Source organism: Rhinolophus sinicus, chromosome 3, assembly GCF_057876585.1.
Source record: "Rhinolophus sinicus isolate RSI-liver-muscle chromosome 3, RSI-T2T, whole genome shotgun sequence".
Lineage (NCBI taxonomy): Eukaryota > Metazoa > Chordata > Mammalia > Chiroptera > Rhinolophidae > Rhinolophus > Rhinolophus sinicus.
The window spans coordinates 90,117,638-90,139,764 of NC_142503.1; the positions used below are offsets into that span (position 1 = coordinate 90,117,638).

A 22,127-nucleotide genomic window follows, 5' to 3' on the forward strand; every position below is an offset into this window, starting at 1 on the left:
TGGAGGCAATTAAGCAGCAGTAAACCCAGAAATGTACCCCCTTTTGTGCCTAAAGGCAGGATATCAATTCTCCTTTTACTGGAAACAGACTTAGCCCAGACACAGAACCAGAGGACTCTGCAAACAAACATTATGTCATTCGTTTCCTCACAGATACTTGCCTTCCCAGTCTACCACCCTTGGAAGCCTAAAACTGCTTTCCTTTGTCCTGTCATTTCTCACAAATTTATTGTTCTTTGTTGAAGGTACTCAGTAAGCCAGAATTCTAAACCACCACTTTGGTTTTTTTCATTTTATTTTTTTAAGTTTGTTTCTCCAGGACCCATCAGCTCCAAGTCAAGTAGTTGTGTCAATCTAGTTGTGGAGGGCACAGCTCACAGTACAGTGGCCTGTGTGGGGATCGAACCAGCAACCTTGCTGTTAAGAGCACCGTGCTCTAACCAACTGAGATAACCGGCCTCCCCTAAGCCGCCACTTTGAGTTATTCTTTATTTTAGGTTCTCCTGCGTGATGTGTTAATAAACTGTTTTTTTCATGTTCATCTTTTTTGTTAGAATCTCAGCTAAAAACCTAAGATGAGCAGAGGTAAAGTTTTAGCTCCTCTACAGTTGTATGAAGGGAAGCTTATGAAAGCCGGAGAAAAGAGGAAAAGGCTTAGGATCACTGCCACCAGAGATGTAAAATAAAGTCAAGTAATGAAAATATAAAGTTTGTTTACGAAGCAGCTCAAAGAGCCCCGTTGAAGTCAGAGAGCAAGACTCTAGCAGAACCAATCAACCTGGTTAAACAGCCCAGAAGGCAGAGTGAAGGAAAGATACTGATAAGTTTCCCAAGGAGCGGAAATTATAAGGCAGGTACTGGTGGAAGTCCTGATGGGACATAGTAATTTCCTTGGTTTGCCATGAAAAAGTACCACAAATTGGGTAGCTTAAAACAACAGAAATTGTCTCACAGTTCTGGAGGCCAGAAACCCTAAATTAAGGTGTTGGCAGGGCCATGTTCTCTGGGAAGCTTCTAGGGGAGTCTTCTTTGCCTTTCCCAGCTTCTTGCAGCCCCAGGCACTCCTTGGCTTGTGGCAGTATAACTCCAATCTCTCCTATAGCCATCTTCCCTCTGTCTTCATATTGCATTTCCATGTGTGTACAAATTTTTATCTAATTATAAAAATACCAATCACGTTGCATTAGACCCACCCTAATGACCTCATCTTAATTTCCAAATAAGGTCACATTCACAGGTAGGACTTCAACGTATCTTTTCGGAGGACATATTCAACTCCTAACAGCAAGTATCTTAGAGAGTTAAGAACTCAGCAGAAATCACTGAATAAGGGAGTTGCTCAGGCTAAATAGGAAGACAAGCCAGAAGGGGACAGGACATAGTAAGGGGAGGAGAGGTTAGGAAATGTGCTGGAAGTTTTGAAAGAAGCCTTGTTAAATCACTGCCGGAATATCTATTGAAAGTCTGGGAGGAAACACATTAAAATGTTAGTAATGGAGAGATCATTGATGACTTTAATTTTCTTTACACTTTATGTATGTTCCAAATTTTCTACAATAAGTACACAACTTTTATAATGAGGGAAACAATCATTATTTTACAAATAATAAGTTTTTTTACAAATAAGTTTTATTTTACAAATAAGTTACTATCCAGTAACTTTCACAATCCTGAGGGCATACAATCTAGAGCAGGAAGGTACAGTGAGAAAAACAAACATAGAAACATAGTAAGAAACAAAGATGATGCTGACCCACAATCTGCATTCAATAAATGCCTCCAAGTAAATGTAGAGTAGGAAAGAGTATAGGCTTTAATCTCAACCCATTTGCCAGCTGAGCAATACTGAGTGCGTTACTCTAAAGGTTTGTTTTCTCACTTGTAAAAATAGGATTTTAATTTCCATCTCACCGAGCTGTTACAAGAATAGCTTCATTTCCCACCAGTCACCGGTGGGATGACTAAAGATGCTAATGGGCCTAACCATATGAAAGCATTATGTGAAGAGGCTAGCAGTAGAAATACTTAAGTGTTTTTCAACATTTTCATTATGACATTAATAACCTTGTATACACAATATAGGAATTTGACAAACGGATAGCATAACGAACATGTGAAGGCTGAGACACGGTCAGGTGAAGAAGAGTAATAGAATGGGCAGAGTAAAGGAAGACTGCCTCAATTTTCTGATCCAGAAAAGTGAGGGCTATCAGTACTTACTGGGAAGAGGAATCACATGACTGAATAGAGACTCTATAAATTTGTCAAGTTTCAGAAAAAATGAGATAAGCCTAAACTATGGGTGTCCACGCTGTGTGCCTACCACACCGGTTAGGCTACTTCAGACTGTAAGTAACCAAAGTGCAACTAAAATTGCCTTATACAATAAGGGAGTAATAACCTCATAGAACAAGTTTAGAAGCTACAAAAACTTCCCCCACCCTTTGAAAATTTCCCATTCTATCTCACAGGCCAGAATTACCACACTTGGGACTGCTTCTCCTAAGCACATGGAGGGGGCATACCAAACAGTTCAAATAGAAAGAACCAGAAGAGAAGGAGAGAAGTGGGGCAAGCGGCTCTAGAAAAGCAACCAACAGGGTCTGCCGTATCTGTCTACATATTCACAAGAAATACGGGGAGCTGAACAAAACATGAGACTGGAACCTGAATGGATAATACTGCCATACTACAAAGGACTGATATGTATGAAGTGAAAGAAGAGGGCCAGGGATGGATGTCCCTGGGCTGGAATACAGGCAGGGATCCTTGGGCAAAGAATAGCCTCATTTCCCACCAGTCACTGGTGGGATGACTAAAGATGCTAATGGGCCTAACCAAAAAAACGGCCGGAGAGGTGAGACTAAAGAACACGAAAAAGTGTGTAGGTGCACTCCATCCACAGCATTGTAGAATGAGACGTCCCCAGCCCCGTGATCTAGGAAAACTCCCACCCGGTGAAGAGCTGGCTCTTGCTTGGTAGGAGTTACACAGGAGCCTGTTAGGGGCCAATAGCCGGCAGAACTCCAACAAATAGCCCAAATGCCCCCATGGGGGAACATTTCTGATTTATCAACAATCCCCATGACGTCCTCCTGACAAACCCCCACAGCAATCTCCAGGCCATCTCGGCTCTCAACTTCCCAGTAATGTTGCCCTGAAGTGAAAACGTTTTTCCCCAAAACACAGTGTAAGTGCTGAAATCTCTCCACAAAGTGCATGTTCTGCTGAGGATTCCTCCGTCCAGTAAAGTAGGTCCATGCTGCAGAAATTAATGGCCAAGACCTGCCCGATGCTCCATTTTTCACGTACCTCCCTTCCAGGGAGAAGACAAGTTCAGGATGAGCTGTATTTTCAGCTAGACTGACAGCCACTGCAGAGAAAATGAGAGCTGAGATAAATAATGCAACAGCTTACCACCAACCCTCCTCTAGAAATAGCCATCTTTTCCAGCTTCAGTTCCATCCTTTTCCTCTAACGAGATTCCACATTGCCCCTCCACTGATCCTCAGCAGAGCCTAGTGGGCCATAGGACAGCCAGTAGCAACCTGAAATCCTCACTTCCCTTCTGTTCTAAACAACAAAGAGCTAAAAACTGGGGAGCTCATTTCACGGCCCCAAGTCTTTACAATCAGCATAAAATTTGGAGAAACATTAATAAATTCTGACTCGTTGAATGAGAACTAGACCAAGGCTGTTGACTGGCTGGTTCTTTGTGCAGGTACACATAGATGTCATCATTAACAAGGTTTCTGTTCCCTGGTTCCAGTTGTTCACTGACATCTCCACAGGCCCCCAACAAATAACGCAAAATGGACCTCATTATCCTAAGTTCCCCTCCGCCTCTTTGGAGGACTAATCCCCCCACAAACACAGACATCATTGTCTTCTATGTCCTCTAAGGTGTAAGAGCATGACCTCCACCCAAACACTACACTTTGAAATCTCGAGGTTATTTGACTCTTCTCTCCCTCTGATCCTCAATCCTATCAATTCTACCTCTGAAATATCAGTCAGGTTCTTTTCCTCCTCTCCATTCACACTGCCTCGGTCTTCACTCAGACCTTCGGCATTTCTCATCTCACTTTAACTGTCTATACCATCTTCCCTAGCATCCCTGCCTCCAAATTCTCTTCCTTCCCAGATTCTCCATGTCTCTCGTTTGTCTTAAAAAGAAAAAAAAAAGAAAAAGAAAAATCAGGAATGAATGTTAGGTTTGGACAAATGTTTTTTCTGCATCTACTGAGGTGATCATAATTTTCCTTTTTTAATTTATGTGGTGAATTACATTTATTTTTCAAATGTTTAACCAATTCTGCTTTTCTGGAATAAATCCCATTTGGTTGTGATGTATTATCCTTTTAATATATTGTTAGATTCAATCTGCTAAAATTTTTTCTTTAGAATTATTCAATGTTCACACGGAGCATTACTCTATAGTTCTTTACTCTTGGAATGTCTGTCTCATTTTGTATCATGGTAATGTAGGCCTCCTAGAATGAATTGGGAAATATTCTCACCTCTTCAATTTTTGGTAAGAGTTCATGTAGAATCGATATTCATTTCTTATACATTTCGTGAATTCATCAGTTGTTGCCTTACAGCTGCCAAACCATTTGTTCCCCCACTTTCACAAGGGAGTGCCTCAGCAAACTGAGGCCCGATGGAGAGATATCAGAGAAGCTTCCTTGAGGGGATGTCTCAGCAAACTGAGACCCATGGAATTATATCAGTCCCTCCCCTTCAATGGATTCCTTGGAGATGGAATTATATCAGTCCCTCCCCTTCAATGGATTCCTTGGAGATGTGCTAACACACAGATCTTGAGATTAACAATCTTTTACCTCTTTAAAAGTTTACCTATAAAAACTATGAGTAGGCCTATTCGGGGCTCAGTCCCTTAGGCTGTTCCCCTTGGCTCCTCGGTTTGCATTCTATTCATGGCTACTATCTTTTCTTAACCCCGCGCTGCAGCCCTTTTCCCTCCCCACAACCCTGTTAGTGCTGGACACGACAATCAGTGAAGCCATTTTAACTACAAAGTTTTTAACTACAATCTTTAATAGAAACTAGGTATTCCGGTTATCTATTTATTCTTGAGTAAGCTTTGGTCATTTGTGTCTTTTTAGGCTTTGGTCCATTTCATCTGTTGTCGAATTTATCAGCATAAAGTTGCTTGTAATATGCCCTTATTATCCTATTATTATCTGTAGAATCTGTAGTGATGTCGCCTCACATTCTTGATATTAGTAATGTGTGTCTTCTGTTTTTTCCCAGGTCATTCTGGTTAAAGGTATATCATTAAAATCAATATTCTCAAAAAACAGCTTTTGGATCATTATTTTTTCTGCTGTTTTTCTGTATTGCAATGATTTCTTATTTATTTTGTTTACTCTGGGTTTTATTTGCTTCTTTTTCCAGTGTCTTAAGGTGGAAACTGGTCACTGACTTAAGAACTTTCTTCTTCTTTAATATAGGTTAGTGCTATAAATTTCTCTTTAATTATTGTTTTAGCTGCATCCCACAAATTCTGATGTTGTTTTCCTTTCCATTCATTTCAAAGTACTTTCTATTTCCCTCTTGATTTCTCCTTTCATTCGTAGGTTATTGTGGGTTATTTAGTTGCCTAACATTTGGGGATTTTTCAAGGATATTTTGTTACTAATATCTAACTTAAATGCATTATGGTCAGCAAACATACTTTGTGTAACTTGAATCCTTTGATGTAATGAGATTTGTTTTATGGTCTACCTTGGTCTATCTAGTAAAACATTCCATGTACACTTAAAAACAATGTGTATTCTGCTGTTTTGGGGTGTTCTATACATATCAGTGAGGTCAAGATGGTTGCTAGTGTTCTTTATGCCTACTATACCCTTGCTGATTTTCTGCCCACTTTTTCTAAAAATTATTGAAAAAAGTATTGAAAACTCCAGCTATAATTGTGGATTTACCTATTTGTCTTTACAGCTCTATTATTTTTTGCTTAATATATTTTGAAGCTGTTACCGTGTTTCCCAGAAAATAAGACCTAGCCGGACAATCAGCTCTAATGTGTCTTTTGGAGCAAAAATTAATGTAAGACTGGTCTTATGTTACATAAGACCCGGTTTTATATTATAGTAAAATGAGACTGAGTATTATATTAATTTTTGCTCCAAAAGACGCATTAGAGCTGATTGTCCAGCTAGGTCTTATTTTCAGGGAAACATGGTATTAGATATATAAATGTTTAGAACTGTTATGTCCTCCTGATGAATTGACCCCTTGTTATCATTAGGAAATGGTCTTCTTTATCTCTGGTAGTAGTCTTTGTTCTGAAATCTACTTTGATATTAATATAGCCACTTCAGATTTCTTTTGAGTAATGTTAGCATGATATATCTTTTTACACTGTTTTACTTTTAACATATATGGGTCTTTATTAATATTTAATATTTCTTGTAGCACGCAGTTGTCTTTTTTATTCAATCCAATCTCCATCTTTTGATTAGTATATTCAGATCATTTATATTTAATAATTATTTATATGATTAAGTTTGTGTATCATCTTGCTACATGTTTTCTATTCTATTTGTTCCCTTTTTTGCCTTCTTTTTGATCAAATATTTTATAATTCCACTTTATCTCTTTTGTTGGCTTATTAGCTATAACTCTCTATTTTAGTGGTTGCTTTGAGGCTTATACTATACCTCTTTAACTTATCAGAGTCTATCTTCAAGTGCTATTATACCACTTCACATATAAGAAATGTATAGTATAGTTCCATCTCTCCTCTCCCAACATCCATGCTATTGCTATTGTGTATTTTAATTGTAAATATGTTACAAATTCCAATGTTATTTTTCGTCTGTCTGTTTAAACAATTACTGTATTAGTCAGGGTTCCCAGGAGAAACAAAACAAATAGGATTTGCGTATAAAGATTATAAGGAATTGGCTCCTTATGATTATAATGCCTGGCCCAAGTCCAAATCTGCTGTGTGTGAGCAGGCTCAAGACCCAGCGAAAACTGATGTTCCAGTTCAAAGGCCATCAGGCAGGAAGAGCCAAAGCTGCAGATGAAGTCTGAAGGTGGTCGACTGCAGAATTCCCTTTAGCTGGGGGTAGGGAGAAGGTCAGTCCTTTGTTCTAGTTAGGCCTTCAACTGACTTGATGAGACCCACCAACATTATGGAGGACAATCTGCCTTACTCAAGTTTCCCAATTCCAATGTTAATCTCATCCAAAATACTCATAGCAACACACTCAAAATAGCGTTTAACAAATATCTGGCCCAGTCAAGTTAACACATAGATTAATCATCACTATTAGCTTTTAACAATATTTAAATAATGACGAAAAATAAGTATTTACTTATGTAATTATCATTTAGGGAGATCTTTAATTCTTTTGTGTAGATCCTGACTTCCATCTGCTATCGTTTTCCTTCTGCTTGTAGGACTTTCTGTAACATTTCTTGCAGTGTTGGTCTGATGCTGATTAACTCTTTCAGTTTATGGGTATCTGCTAACATCTTTATTTCACTTTGTTTTTGTGATATAAAGTAATAAAATTCGAGGTTAACAAGTTTGTTTTCAGTACTTTAAAGATTTTGCTCAGTTGCATTGTTTCCAATGAGAAATGTGATGCCATCTTTATCTTTGTTCCCCTGTAAGTAACATGTCCTTTTTCTCGTTACATTTTCAACTTCACTGATCTTTCCTTCTGCAATGTCTTATCACCTTTTAATCCCAACCATCTCAGTCACTGTAGTTTTCATCTCTAAAAGTTTGACCTGGGATTTTTTTATATCTTTTATATCTCTACATGTCTATTTACAGAACAGTTATAATAACTATTTAAATGTCCTTCTATGCTTATTCTAACATCCTGGCAATCCTGGATAGGTTTTAATTGATTATTCTCATTATAGGTCATTTTCCTACCTTTTTGCATGCCTGGTAATCTTTTGATTGGATGGAAGACATTGTGAATTTACACTGATGAGTACATATTCATTTTTTTTAAATTATAATCAATCTTTTTAAGCTTGTCCTGGGCTGCAGTTACTTGGAAATAATTTGTAATTCAATCATTTTTGGGTCTGCTTTCATGATTTATAAGGTGATCCAAAGCAGTGCTCAATGTAAGGTTAATTATTCCCCACTAATGAGGCAGATTTTCCTGAGTATTTCCAGTCTGGCTGTAGGAACAGGCACTGTTCCTGGCCCTGTGTGGGCACCAGGAACTATTCCTTCTAACCATTTTGGAAACTTCCTTCCTCAACCTCAGGTTGTTCTTCACAAGCATGTGCTGACTGGAACTCTGCTGAAAACTCAGGGTGTGCCTTTGTAGAGCATCAGGGTCTCTCTCTGTATAGCTCTCCTCTCCAGTACTCCGTCCAGTACGCTGCAAACTCTCTTTTTTGTTCTCCCTGGACTCAGTTCCATTCCTCAATGCATGGAGTCCACTTGGCTCCACCTGTTAACCCTCCCTAAGATGGCCTGAAAACGCTCTCAAGGCTGTAGGCTGGAGCAATCATAGTGCTCACCTTGTCTGTTCCACATTTCTCAGGGATCATTGTCCTTTATTGCCTGAGGCCCAGTGTTTGAAAACTATTTGTTCTAGTACTGTGTCTGCTTTTTTGTTTTGTTTTGTTTTTAATTAACTAAGTTTCAGGCAAAGAATAAATCAACTTCATTTTAAGTGGAAGAGGACATCCACAACCTGGTTCTTAATCAGGGATATGCATATGAGAACTGCCTGAACAGCTTTCACAACATGCACATGCCTTGCTACTCCTGGAGATCCAGTAAGTTTATCTTCAGTCTTTCCTACCCTCATCTTTTCAACCTCAGTTCCTGCCTTTCCCGACAATGCACCTTATGGTTTAGTCATACTGCATACCCTTCCCTCCATTTTCTCCACACCTTAGCTCATGCTGCTCCCTCTGCTTGCAAAAGTACACTCCCTTTTTCCACTTGGCAAGCTCTTACTCATCCCTCAAATTCCAGAACTGTCACCTCTGCTATGAAAACTTCCCTACTTCACCCCAACAGAGCTATTCCTCTGTACTTCTGTAATATTTTATTCATACTACTAGTAAACACTGGAGCTCACCTTATAGTAAGTGATATGTGTCTATTCTCAGAATAGGTCTTTTTCTTTTTGTGTCACTAGTACCTTATAACACATAGTATGTGTTAAATAAATATTTATTGAATGAAGCATATATCTATTTATTCCTAAGTATTTAACATTTTTCCTGACCCTACTGTTAATTGCATGCTCTTTCCTCTTTCCCTCCCAGATTTCTATTTATTTTCTTATTTGAAAGACTTCTCCTTAGGAGAAGTCTTCCAACTCCTAGAAATTCTGCTCACCTTGGACTTGCTTCAGCATTTCCTTCAGCATTGGGATATGGCACACAGACTTCACCTTTAGATCTTCAAGGGAATAGTTCACATCCTGGTTCTCACTCCTAAGAAAAGTACAGAAGGCTGCTCTTTTAGGAGACAACATGGGCAGCCAAGACCCCCAACGCCCATGTGAAGGTTCCAAGCCCAAAGCTCAGACCACGTCTTTCCCATTGCTCCTTGAAAAAGTGAACAGAATTCCTCTTTCACAGACCCCTGAGGGTGTGGCCAGATTCATCTATAGAGCCCAACCTTGTTTCCCCTCTGCTAGAGCTATATCTTTACCATTCCACTCATGCCCCCATAAGAAGGTAGAAGCTCATACCTGGTCAACAAATCTTTTGGATTCTGTGAAGAGAAGAAAGAAATAAGTAAGTTATGTACCTTCCTCATGAGAGCTGGTACTCAACTTTGTGAGCAGGTATTTTTCTGTCTGTTGCTTTTGTTAATGTCATATATGATCTCATGTTGACAAAGCTAATGCATTGACACAATGCACTTTTTTCTCATGTGACCCCTCTGTACTCTTTGTCATGTTCATCAATCCCTTTCTTGAAACCCAAGTTTTTTCTCCTTTAGCATTATGACATTAACTCTTTCATGGCTTTTTGCCTACTTCTCCATCTGTTCTCTTTCAATCACAAACAAAAGAAATGTTGGTGAGGATATGCCGGAAATATAAAGTGGACTTTGGAAAACAGCTTGGCAGTTTCTTAAAAAGTTAAATACAAATATACCATATAGCCCAGCAATTCTGCTCCTATTATCTACCTAGGAGAAACGAAAACATATGTCCACACAAAGAATGGCAGACAAATGTTCACAGCAGCATCATTCAAAATAGCCAAAAAGTGGAAACACAAATACCCATCAACTGGTGAAGACAAACAAAATGTGGTATATTCTACAATGTATAATATTCAAAAATAAAAAAGGAATGCAAATACAATACTAATGTATGCTACATGAATGAACCTCAAAAACGTTATTATACTAAATGCAAGAATCCATACACACACAAAAAAAACACATTGTATCATTGTTTATGTGATATATTCAGAAAAGGAAAATTTATAGTCAGAAAGTAGATTGTTTGAGGCTGGGGGTAGGAACAGAGATTAACTATAAACAAGCACAAAGGGATCTTATGGAAATGCTCTGAAAAGTGGACTGGTAAGGATTGCACCACTTAGTAAAATTATAAATATCACTCAATTATACTTAAAATGGGTGAATTATATATGAATTATTATACCTCAAGAAAGCTTTAAAAAAAAAAAAAAAGGGAATATACCAAAATGGTTAATTACCATTTGAAAAAAGTATTCAACCTTATGAGTCATCAAAGAAATGCCATCTACCCTCCCAGAGGAGGGAAGAGGAGCTGATTGAGGGCATGAGATAACATTATACACCACTTAGGATGTTAAAGAACTAACAATTCTAAATACTGATGAGGATATAGAGCAATGGGATCTCTTACACATTGCTACCAAAGGTGTAAACTGGTACAAGCACTGTGTTAGGAATTGCTTTCATTGGTACGTAACTAACAGAAATGTATACATATGAGCACCAAAAAAGACATGTTTGTAACTGCTTTTTTGTAACAATAAAATGAATAATATGTTTTGATGTAATACAATGGAATACTGTCAGGCCTCCATATCCATGGGTTCCGCATCTGTGGATTCAACCAATTGCAGATCAAAAAGTTTTTTCTTAATGTTACATTGTTGCTGACTATGTAGTTATGCCTACCATGGTTGCATCTGTAGTGAATATTTACAGACGTTTTTTTCTCTCGTCATTATTTCCTAAAAAAATACAGTATAACAACTATGTTATATTAAATATGTAAATAATCTAGAGATGATGTAAAGTATACAAAAGGATATGCATGGGTTATATGCAAACACTACACCATTTTATATAAGAGACTTGAGCATCCATGGATTTGGATATCAATCCCTTACAGAAACCCAGGAACAACTGTACTATACAGCAGGGTTTTCAACGTCAGCTAACATTTTAGGCTGGATAAGTCTTCGCTGGGAGCAGGAGGGGAGGCGTGTTCTGTGCACTGTAAGACGCTGAGCAGCATCCATGGCCTCCACACACTAGGTGCTAGTAGTAACCACCTCTGAGTTGTGACAACCAAAAATGTCTCCAGACATTGTTTTCTGGAGGAGCAAAATTGCTCGTGGTTGAGAATTACTACTATGGAGCAATGAAAACAAACATCTGCTACCTGCAACAACATGGATTAATCTCACAAACATAACTTTTAACAAAAGAAGCAAGACATAAATGAATGCATACTGATTCTTTTTCAAAAATAGCAAAACAAAACAGTGTGAGAAATCTAAAAAGAGACTAGTTTTGAGGAAGAGGGAAAGGATATTGATTGGGGGTATGAGGAGGGCTTCTGTGATGCTACTCATGTTCTATTGCTTGACTTGGGTGGTGGTTACATGTGTGGGTCAGTGATGATAATCTTTCAAGCATTTATATATTTTTCTCTATGGAGTTATACTTAAAATGCTTTTAAACCTGTTTATTTCACTATGACAACAAAAATAATATTGTCAAAATCTGTGGACACAGTTAAAGCAATACTTAAAAAAGAAAGCATAGCTTAAATATATTTACCAGCAAACAAAAGGGTAATATAAACGAGCTAAGTATGCCAACTCAAGAGGTTAAGGAAAGAGCTACAGAACAAACCCAAGAACCAATAAGAAAACCATAATAAGAGTAGGTATTATTAATCATTTCACTGTAGCATTATTTGTAGTGGTAATGGTGTCAGGGACAACCTGGGTATCCATTACTAAAAGAAGGAACTGGCAAAATGTGGTGAGTGGACACACAGATTAAATGTATATATAAATAATAGGAACGGATCTTTAAAATATAGTGCTGAAGGAAAAAAGCAAGAAACAGAATGCAACACGAACTTTAACTCATTGCATAAATTAAAAATACATAAACCCAAACAATACTATGTATTTTGCAAATAAAAAGATAAAAATTAAGCACAATGTTTATTTTCAATGTTTCTATATTTCTAAGAAAAATGGAAATGAGTTATGGGCTAAAAGTGAAGGAATAAATGAAAAACATGGATGGATGGATGGATGGATGGATGGATGGATGGATGGATTAGTAAAATAATTTCTCTTAGGCTCTAAGATTCTATGATCCAGTTCCATATTTAATCATTTCCCTAACTTTGCACTTGCAAATGTTGGCTGATATATTTGTTTGTAAGCATTCTGCTGGCTTATGTGTATCTTTGAGGTTTCAGATGCTGACAAGATGTTAAGCCTATATTTATAAAAGTGTTTAAATGTATTATTTCAAAGATTCTGCTAGAGTATACATTTGGATATGTAACTGGAACTTCATTGCTCAAGCAAGTTGTAAAAGTTCTAGACAATTCTTGGAAATCATTACATGTACACACGATATAACTCCCAGCTAGCAATTCCCTGTTGAGAACACTGACAAGTGGGTCCATGTTTTCATCTTCCTTAAGAGAAGAATAGAATGTTGCCTCCTTCTGATGAGAAAAAATAGTAATGGTAGATTGAAAGTATTCTTGGGAACACCCTTCAATGGTTCTTTCATCTTTAGTCACATGATATGGAGGAAAGAGAGGTTCTGAGTGATCTGAGACCAAACGTGAATTATTTCAGTGAGGAAAAAAAAGGCAGTCGGAAATGTTGGATTGTACCCCAAAACTGAAAGAAGCTGACCAGCCCAGTGGCTCAGGTGGGTGGAGCACATGGGCCAGTGAGCTGCACCCTCTACAGCTAAGACTGTGAACAACAACTTTCCCTGGAGTTGGGCTGCTGTGAGCAGCCGGAGGTTGGTTGGCGTGAGCTGCTGTGGGCTGCTGAGTGCTGCCCCCCTCCCTACCCCAATGGGCCAGGGAGCTGTGGCCTACATAATTACACTGAGAAACAGCGGCTTGAACCAGACTGGGGGCAGGAGGCGGAAGAAGAGGGGGAAAAAACTGAAAGAAGCTATAAGAGCGCTTTACCAACAGAGGATATAAAGGTAAAGATTAACTTTTGATAATGAACTGGCCTAAGGACCCAAATCTAAGAGCTAATTAGTTAGAATTATAATCTTTTAAAGGTTGCTAAATATTTGAAATTATTTAAATAAATGTACTAATCAAAATCTGTGGCTAAGAACAAAATTTATCAAGCTGTAATTATAATGATTAAATATTAGTGACAAAGATAAATTTCTCTTAAAAATTGTTGACATAATTATCTACTTTGTGATTTTATATTTGCTTTGTTTTACTGTTTTAACAAAGAATTATGAACATATAGTACGACAAATACTGTTTCCCTGAAAATAAGACCTAGCTGGACAATCAGCTCTACTGCATCTTTTGGAGCAAAAATTAATGTAAGACCAGGTATTTATATTATATCATATTATATTATACCCAGTCTTCTAGTAAAATAAGACTGGGTCTTCTATTAATTTTTGCTCCAAAAGACGCATTAGAGCTGATTGTCCAGCTAGGTCTTGTTTTCGGGAAAACACGGTAGAAAAGTCATAGATGTGTTTCAGATCCTAGATAAACTATTAGACCAAGTGAATCATTAATTTCCTTTGGATGGTAAATCTTTGACTCTTTAATTGTATAATGACAGTAGTAATACAATTGTCAACAGAGAGAAAACATTTATTCTATTAAATCCACTCAACAGGAAAGATACTCAGCTCTAAAGACAAGAGGGAGTTCAGTTGGTGATGTTAACTAACTCCCCCGCTGCCTGTCTCACCTGAAGCAACTCCAGGCTGGAGCCCTGGCTCTTCTCCCAGACCTCTAAGATGAGCTCCTTCAAGGAAGTGATTATTTGATTGAGTCTTACTGAGTTCTCAGTCCATTTCTTCTCTGTCTCTTCTTCTTCTTTGCTCAACCTCTGAAGAAACAGTTGCTCTTCTTCAGCCAGGAAGCGGTGCAGCTTTGCATACTCTGCACTGACGTTCAATCGTTGATTCTTCATCTTGTTCTATAGCCAGACAAGATTTGCTCAGTCCTTGTTCTACCTGGTCCTTGCTCCTAAACCCTTTGCACATGACTCCCCAACAATCCATGGTCCTTCCTTATCACCTCCTCCAGAAAAGTTCCTGCCCATCCCTCACAAATTTCTACTACTCCTCTATTTACACTTACTTGATATCCTTATATAATACTAGTCTTTATAGTATTAATCGATTCTTTGTAACATCTGAGTCTCTACTACTGCTAGCAATGCCTTGTTTGTATACTTTTTAAACTAAAATGTACTTTCACATCTATTAAGTTTAGCCCTCAGAATACCTACTGTTTAATTTTGTTAAATTTTTAGATATGCTTGGTTGCATGCACATCATGCCTCCCAAGCATCTCTGAAAGCAAAGTCCATTTACTTTCTATAATTCCATGGGCCCAAAACAACCCCAACCTCGGGTAAATACTTAGGAAAATGTGGGGAAGTGAGGGGTACTACCTTAAAGTAGAGATACGGGGATAAAGTGTATGGAAGTTGCATCACCCAAAGTGACAGGTCAGTAGGTACTTCCTGTTCTATCACCTTATCTCTACAAGATACCTGACAACTGATGACATCCTACAAGCTCTTCCCAGCAAAACCCTGTAAGCAGCCTCAGACTGAAAGGGCCTCAGGGGCAAGAAATGCCCAACCATTTCTGCTGTTACCTGCCACTCTGTAACACTCTTCATTTCCATGTCATGTAACCGCATGGCTTCTTTCATCTTGACCTTCAGACTACACTGAGTCTTAAGAAGTTTTTCCTGCCAACAGAAATACGTATCAGACAGAAATCTTTCCTCCAAACATCCTTGTTTAAGTACTAAAAGTCGCCTAATCCAAACAGGAAATGAGATTGAGAAAATGTTGAAGACAGTCATAAGTTGTCTTCAGAATAAGAAATATTCTGATCTGAAATAATCCTAACACTATATAGAGTTTGGCGGCTAAGTTAGCAAAACTAAAAATTGTTAGAGTATTAATACCTAGTATTGGCAAGGGAGAAAGCCTCTGGCACGTAATACTAGGAAAGTAAAAAAGTGCCATCATTTTGAAGAGCACTGGTAAGATTTAACAAAAATTAAAGTGTGCATATTCTACTTCTAATAATCTATACAACAAAACACTACCAAAAATAATCAGTATGTATAGGAATGTTCACTGCAGCATTATTCATTACCCGTCAATGGGAAACTATTAAATAAATTATGGTATATTGATACTCTATATCAATTTCAGGTAGCCCTCTACATTGACATGTTATATTAAGTTACAACTATACTGTAAAACAATAGTACTGTAGAATTCTGTTTTAAAAAGAATAAATGTGTGTGTGGGGGGGGTGTAGGTGTTGGTTTGTGTGTGTGTGTGTTTAAATGGAAGGAAAATCTGGAAAGATATATACCTAAGTATTATTAACACTGGTCATTTCTGTGGAATAGGAATAGTTTGAAAGTTAGGGGGAGGGAAGATTAAAAATTTTATAAATTTCCGTTTTGTTTGAATTTCTACAAGAGGCATATACCATTTTTGCAATTTAAAAACCCAAATAAGCTATTAAAAAATAAAACAAGTCAATCAGCACTAACTAAGTAGGCTGTAGAGGGGCAGACCCTGACCTGAGACAGAAGCAGGCAGGTTACAGACACACACAAGAGGAAAGCCAATAAGAACTGATGACCAAATGGCTGCACGCAGAAGGAGTCTAGATGTAGCCCCTGGGTTCTGGCTTGAGTAACTAGATGGACTGTAGGTTATTTACCAAGTCAGGAAATATAGGAAGATCAGCAGTATGTAAATAGGAGGAAAGACAAGAAATTCAACTTGAATAACTTGACTTTGAGATATCTGTGGGACATCCAAGTGGATCTAGTTAGCAGTTAAGAGTCAAGAAAGAGATCTGAGCTGCAGAAGCAGATTTAGGGGTTAAATTTAGCACTGGTAGCAGTTAAAGGCATGAGTGTGAGTCAAATACCCAGTAAGATTCTACAGAGTAAAGAAGATCAAAGCTAGAACAGGGAACAGCTACAAGGGGTATGCAGAGGTTGAAAATCCTGCAAAGAAGCTACGATGAATGGTTGGTGAAAAAACATGAGAGAATAGTTTCTTACAGGAAGAGGAAATTTAAAATAAAAACTGGTGAAAACTGTCAAATGCTGAAGAATGGTCATGGACAACTTTCTGAGTCTGGATGTATGCCAAAATAAAAAGCTTAAAAGGAAAAAAAAAAATGAGTAGAACTAAGGAATAAGCAGTACATTAATTTTTTAATTCTTCCCTGGGAGAATAATAAATACTAATAGGTATCACTTTTCTTCCAATGATTTATAAATGACAATGCTTAAAGTTAGGTTAATTTAAAAGACTGACAACACCAAAGTTGGCAAGGATGTGGATCAACCAGAACTCTCATACAATGTTGGTGGATGTGTGAAATGGTACAACCACTTTAGAAAAAGGTCTGGCATAAAACTACTCATACATTAATCCTAGAACCCAGCAATTCTACTCCTAGACCCAGGAAAAATCACAACATGTGTCTACAAAAAGCACTATATGAGAATATTCATAATGCCATTTTTCATAAAAACCAAAAACTGGAAACAGCCCATGCATCCTAATAGGAAGATGCATAAACAAACCTTGGTGCGGTCACATAATATAATACTACTCAGCAGTAAAAAGTAACAGAGTACTGCTATGCACAAATAGATGAATTTCAAAATCAATATACTGAGCAAAGGGAGCCCATATAGAAGAGTACAGACTATATGATTCCATATATGTGAAGTTCTGGAACAGGTACAATTAATCTGTGGTGGAAAAAAAATCAGAACAGTGGTTGCATTGGGTGGGGGTAGGGTGCAAACATTAACTAGGAACGGGCATGAAGGAGTTTTCTGGGATGATGGTAATGTTCTGTATCTTGTAAAGGGCTTGGGGTGCCCAGGTATATGCATTTGTCAAAGTTCAACAAATGTACACTTAAGATGTGTGTATTTAATTATTCTGAATTTTTAAAAATACCATAAACAAATATTCAATCTGGTTCATGATAGGCATGCTAAAGTATAGGAGGACGTGTACTGTCTGCAATTAACTTTAAAATGCTTCAAAGGAAAATAAGAATTGATGACAGATAGATAGGCAGGTGACAGCCAAGTAGAATAAAATGTTAATGGCAGAATCTAGATGTGGGTATACTGGTGTTATTATAAAAGTCTCCCAACTTTATGTATGCTTGAAAATTGCACATAATGTTGGGGGGAAATAAAATTAGGTTATAAGGGGACATATATCACAAAATCACATGTGCTATTTTCTTTCTAACACAGTGTTTTCTAATATTATAAAATCTATTATCCCTAGTTAACTTAAATAGGTACATAATCCCGCTATCAGTAAGCTATCTCAAATAACTTTATTCAATTATATTACTGCCACTTTTTAATCAGTCAAATTTGATATGCGTATGTCAGGCTCCATTGAATGTGATCAAGATTTTTTTTAAGTTTTCACTTTTATTTGATAATGAAAAAAATTAAATAATCTTTCAAATAGAATTTTTCAATTTTTTTAAAAGCCGTTAACAATTCCAGTATGCATGAATTATCCTGTATGGTTGCTTCAATTATCCAAGACTACCTGAGTCTTTCTGAATCCTGACACAGTGGGATATAAATAGGGCCCCTGTACCATTTGGGAACCCTTTGGGGAAATTAGAAAACTCCTTCCCTGCAATAACAGAAACTGCCAGGAGGTGCAGGAGGGCAACACCAAGCATTTCAGTAACATTTATTGATGTTTACTGTACGATAGTCATTGTTCTAGAATCTGGTCATAAACAAATGAGAAAGACTTGGGCCTTGTCTTGTAGGATACAAGATAAATGTTACTGAATGAAGGAATTAATGTATATTTCCTTGTCCAGCTTTGTATCTGTTTCCTGTTTGTAGTCAGCTGATAAAACTGCACAGCATTTTATAGTTTACAAAAACACTTTAACTTGTATAATTAAATTCGTGCATTCCAACCAGTACTTACTAGACACCAATTCTGTTGGAGACCACTGGAGTTACACCATCAGTAATAGAAGGGGATAGGGCTACTCTGGAAAAGATGATCAAGGAAGGTCTTCAAGCTAAAAGCGCATAAGATCTAAAGGATGGAAAGTGTGGGTAGAGAAAGAGAACAGCCTTGAAACAAAAGCAAGAAGGCCAGTGTGGCTGGAGCAGAGTAAGATAAACTGATTTATTCAACTGAAGCTTACCACACGAGATAAGACAGACAATTTACAATTAAAACAATTAACGTAGTGATTTTCCCAACTGATGAAGGAAGCTAATAACAAATCCCAGCCTCATCACTCCAAGTCAGGCTTTTCCCAAATCATCAGTTATGTATGACATCTATAGGATAGACCTGCACTGTCCAATACAACATCCATTAGCCATGTGTGCACATGAAATATGAATAGTCCGAATCAGTACGTGCTGTAAATTAAGTACACAGATTTTAAAGACCTACTATGGAAAAGTAATGTAAAATATCTCACTAATAATTTTTCATAACAAGTAATGTTAAACAATATTCTGGGGGGCGGCCCGATGGCTCAGTTGGTTAGAGAACCAGCTCTCAACACTTGGTTGCTGATTCAATACCCGCCTGGTATGGTGGGCTGGGCCCCCTGCAACTAAAGATTGAAAACAGCGACTAGAGTTGGAGCTGAGCTGCGCCCTCCACAACTACATTGAAGGACAACGACTTGGAGCTGATGAGCCCTGGAGAAACACACTGTTCCCCAATACTCCCCAATAAAATTTTTTAAAAAACATTTTGGATAATTAGGTTAAATAAAATATATTATTAAAAATACATCACCTGTTCTTTTTACCACTAGAAAAATGTTTAATTACATATGTGGTTCGCATTGTTTCTATTGGACAGCACTGGCATACACCCTGTCAGTATGTTTGTCTTAAACTTAAAGCTCCCAGGGCCAGTCCCTTGAATTCTGCAGTTATGATGAGCCTCGTACCGACCCTCCCCACTCCCAGTTTTAACTCCAGCTCTAAGGTAGCAAAACCTTGAGCCTCTAGAGAGTTTTCATGCTTCCAATGGGACTAGCAGCCACTTCAATGGGTCCTTGATGAAAGTAAAAGGTAAATGTTCCCGGGCAACACCCGCAGCCCCCTAACGTCCAGCTTACCCGGTAGTTCTCGAAGGCCTCGTCGATGGGCGCCATCGTGTGGGTCTGGTGCTCCTGGGACTCCCTACACACCAAGCACACGGGCCGCTGGTCTTCCTCGCAGAAGAGCCGCAGCGGCTCCCAATGACGGCCGCACAGGCCGGGGGGCGCGGGGCCCTTGCGCCCGGGCCGCACGGTCTTCGTGAGCCGGCCGAGGACCCAGTTGGGCCGCAGTGCGGCGGGCGACGACAGCTGCCGGCACTCGGGGCAGGGGAACTGGCCGCCGGCCGGTTCCCAGGTGCTTTGCAGGCAGCAGCGGCAGAAGTTGTGACCGCACTCGATGGACACCGGGTCCTTAAAATAGTCCAGACAGATGGAGCAGGTCAGCTCCTCCTGGAGATCCTTGGCTTCCATGACGACACACTTTCCCAGAGCCCGAGTCGGGTCGGCTGCGACGCGCTGGAGCGGCCTGCAGGCTGCGGGTGGGCCCTGGAGGCCGGCGGCCCTCGGATCTGCGGCAGGCGCCTCCCCCGGCGGGGGAATGTTAAATCTCACTTTGCGGGACTTAATCCGGGCGCGAGCTGGCCTTCCCGCGGGCGTGGCGGGACCGCAGCGCGCTAACACCGGAGTCGCAGTGTCGCAGCGGCTGGAGGCCCCGTCCTGGCCGAGGGGCATGACGGGACCGGGGCTGCTCCTCCAGCCAACAATAGAGCTGCCGCAATCCTCCTAGAAAACTCGAGAAGTCGGGATCCCTGGGGTTTGGGAAAGGCGCCAGAGGGCGGCGACTAAGCCTGTGCAGCCACCGCTGGTGGAGCTAAACAGGGAGGTGCTAAGGAACTTGGCTTAGCTGTCAAATTTGAAAGGTGTGGTTAAGATGAGCTGGCTGACGGGGAAACGAAAGTCAATGTGGGGAATGTAATCAATAATGTAAAGATTTTGTAGGGTATCCGATGGACACTTGTCTCATTAGGGAGACCACCTCAGGGATGATGTAGATGCCTGATCACTGCACTGTACACCTGAAGCTGAACAATAAAGAATGTCAACTATAATTATATATATATATATGTATGTGTGTGTGTATATATACACATATACATATATATGAGGTACAGCATTAGGAAGAGAGAGTGGAAATGTAATGGCTGTGCGATTACAGAGGGGTAGTGGATGGGGGGAGGGAGGTTGTCATTGTGTGAGCGATGTAAATGATAAATGTCTAACTATTACATTGTTTTGTGCACCTGAAACCAAAAAAAAAAAGTAGGGGAAAAAAAGATTAGCTGGCTGCTCGGGCGATTTAAATTCTGGAGTCCTAGGCAAGCTGCACCCAGGAGGGCATTCTGTGCTTGTGGGAAAGACCAGAGGGATCTGCCTAGCTGGGGGAGGAATCTAGAGTTAGAGTCTTCCCAGGTTTGATTTCCCACCATTATTTTAGGTAGTTCAACTCCCAGGAGGTCTGCGGGCTATGGGATGCTCTAAGCCAACTCTTGGTAATCTGCTTTGAGTGGCTGTCATCTAAAATCCTGGGAAGGAGCAGATCCTGTAGCTGCCAGTGCTGAAGCAGTTCCCCCAATGCTCCTACTTGAGGTTAAGACCAAGGTGGAGAGCAATGCCTGGAGAGTGGAGCTGAAGCTGTAGCTGTTGTAAGGATATTTTGAATGGCCTAATAGGAGCGGGAGAGTGGATGAAAAGGAAATGAAGTTTTTCAAGTGGGAGTGATTAAGATTCAGAAGCATAGATACATTGCCTTTTGGTACCCAGCTAGAAAACAGCAACCATTTTGCTATCCCAATCCGTTGAGGCTTTCCAACAAACAATATGCTTGTCTGTTTCAGGGAATTATCTGTTTCTCTTCAATGGATTATTGATCTTGTGTTTCTGAGGTGCTTATTATTATTATTATTATTATTCCAACTTTATTCCCTTACTTATGAATGAAACTTTTTTTTTTTTTGGTTTCCCAATATCAGATATTGCCTTCTCCATGATATGCTCAGTGAGTAGTCACTGAATGTATGTATGATTGAATGATTTGGAAAGAGGGTTTCTGCAATTTCTGTTTGGGAGGGTTTTTTGATAAAAGCTCCACAGAATATCTATGTTAAGCACGGCCAGAGGAATGAGGTGTAGGAGACCAAAATTGGTCTATTAGAATTTATTTGGCATGTTTGAGCTGTAGGAGGTCAGGCTAGAAAAGACCATAACCTCCCCAAACAAAAAGGGGTATGCAGTTTTACTGGATGGAGTAAATGAAGTTGTTTCCCCCTTCAATGCTTCAGGGGGTTTTCATTGCGTTGTCTCTAGCAACAAAGGGTTTTAGGACATGACCAAGCCCTCTGGCTCCACACCCTGGCCTCGCTGATCACTAGCCCCTAGGAGACAAAGTACAAAGCAAGACAGGATAAACTGGTTTCTACATTCCAGGCAGCTTCTCCAGGCCTAAGGCAAACACAAGCTGGCAGGTACAAGATACAAA

The 22,127-nt window shown here is 39.2% G+C and overlaps 1 protein-coding gene across 1 annotated transcript; it reads right to left on the reverse strand.

The window, feature by feature from the left end:
- Window positions 1-1,491: 1,491 nt before the first annotated feature.
- On the reverse strand, window positions 1,492-20,463 carry TRIM4 (tripartite motif containing 4). Its single transcript, XM_019717646.3, has 6 exons — window positions 19,670-20,463; window positions 15,129-15,224; window positions 14,209-14,439; window positions 9,723-9,745; window positions 9,365-9,462; window positions 1,492-3,373 (listed from the first exon to the last, which is right to left on the reverse strand). The coding sequence occupies exons 1-6, from the start codon at window positions 20,321-20,323 to the stop codon at window positions 2,787-2,789; spliced, it is 1,689 nt and encodes a 562-aa protein (XP_019573205.2). The 5' UTR covers window positions 20,324-20,463; the 3' UTR covers window positions 1,492-2,786.
- Window positions 20,464-22,127: the final 1,664 nt, after the last annotated feature.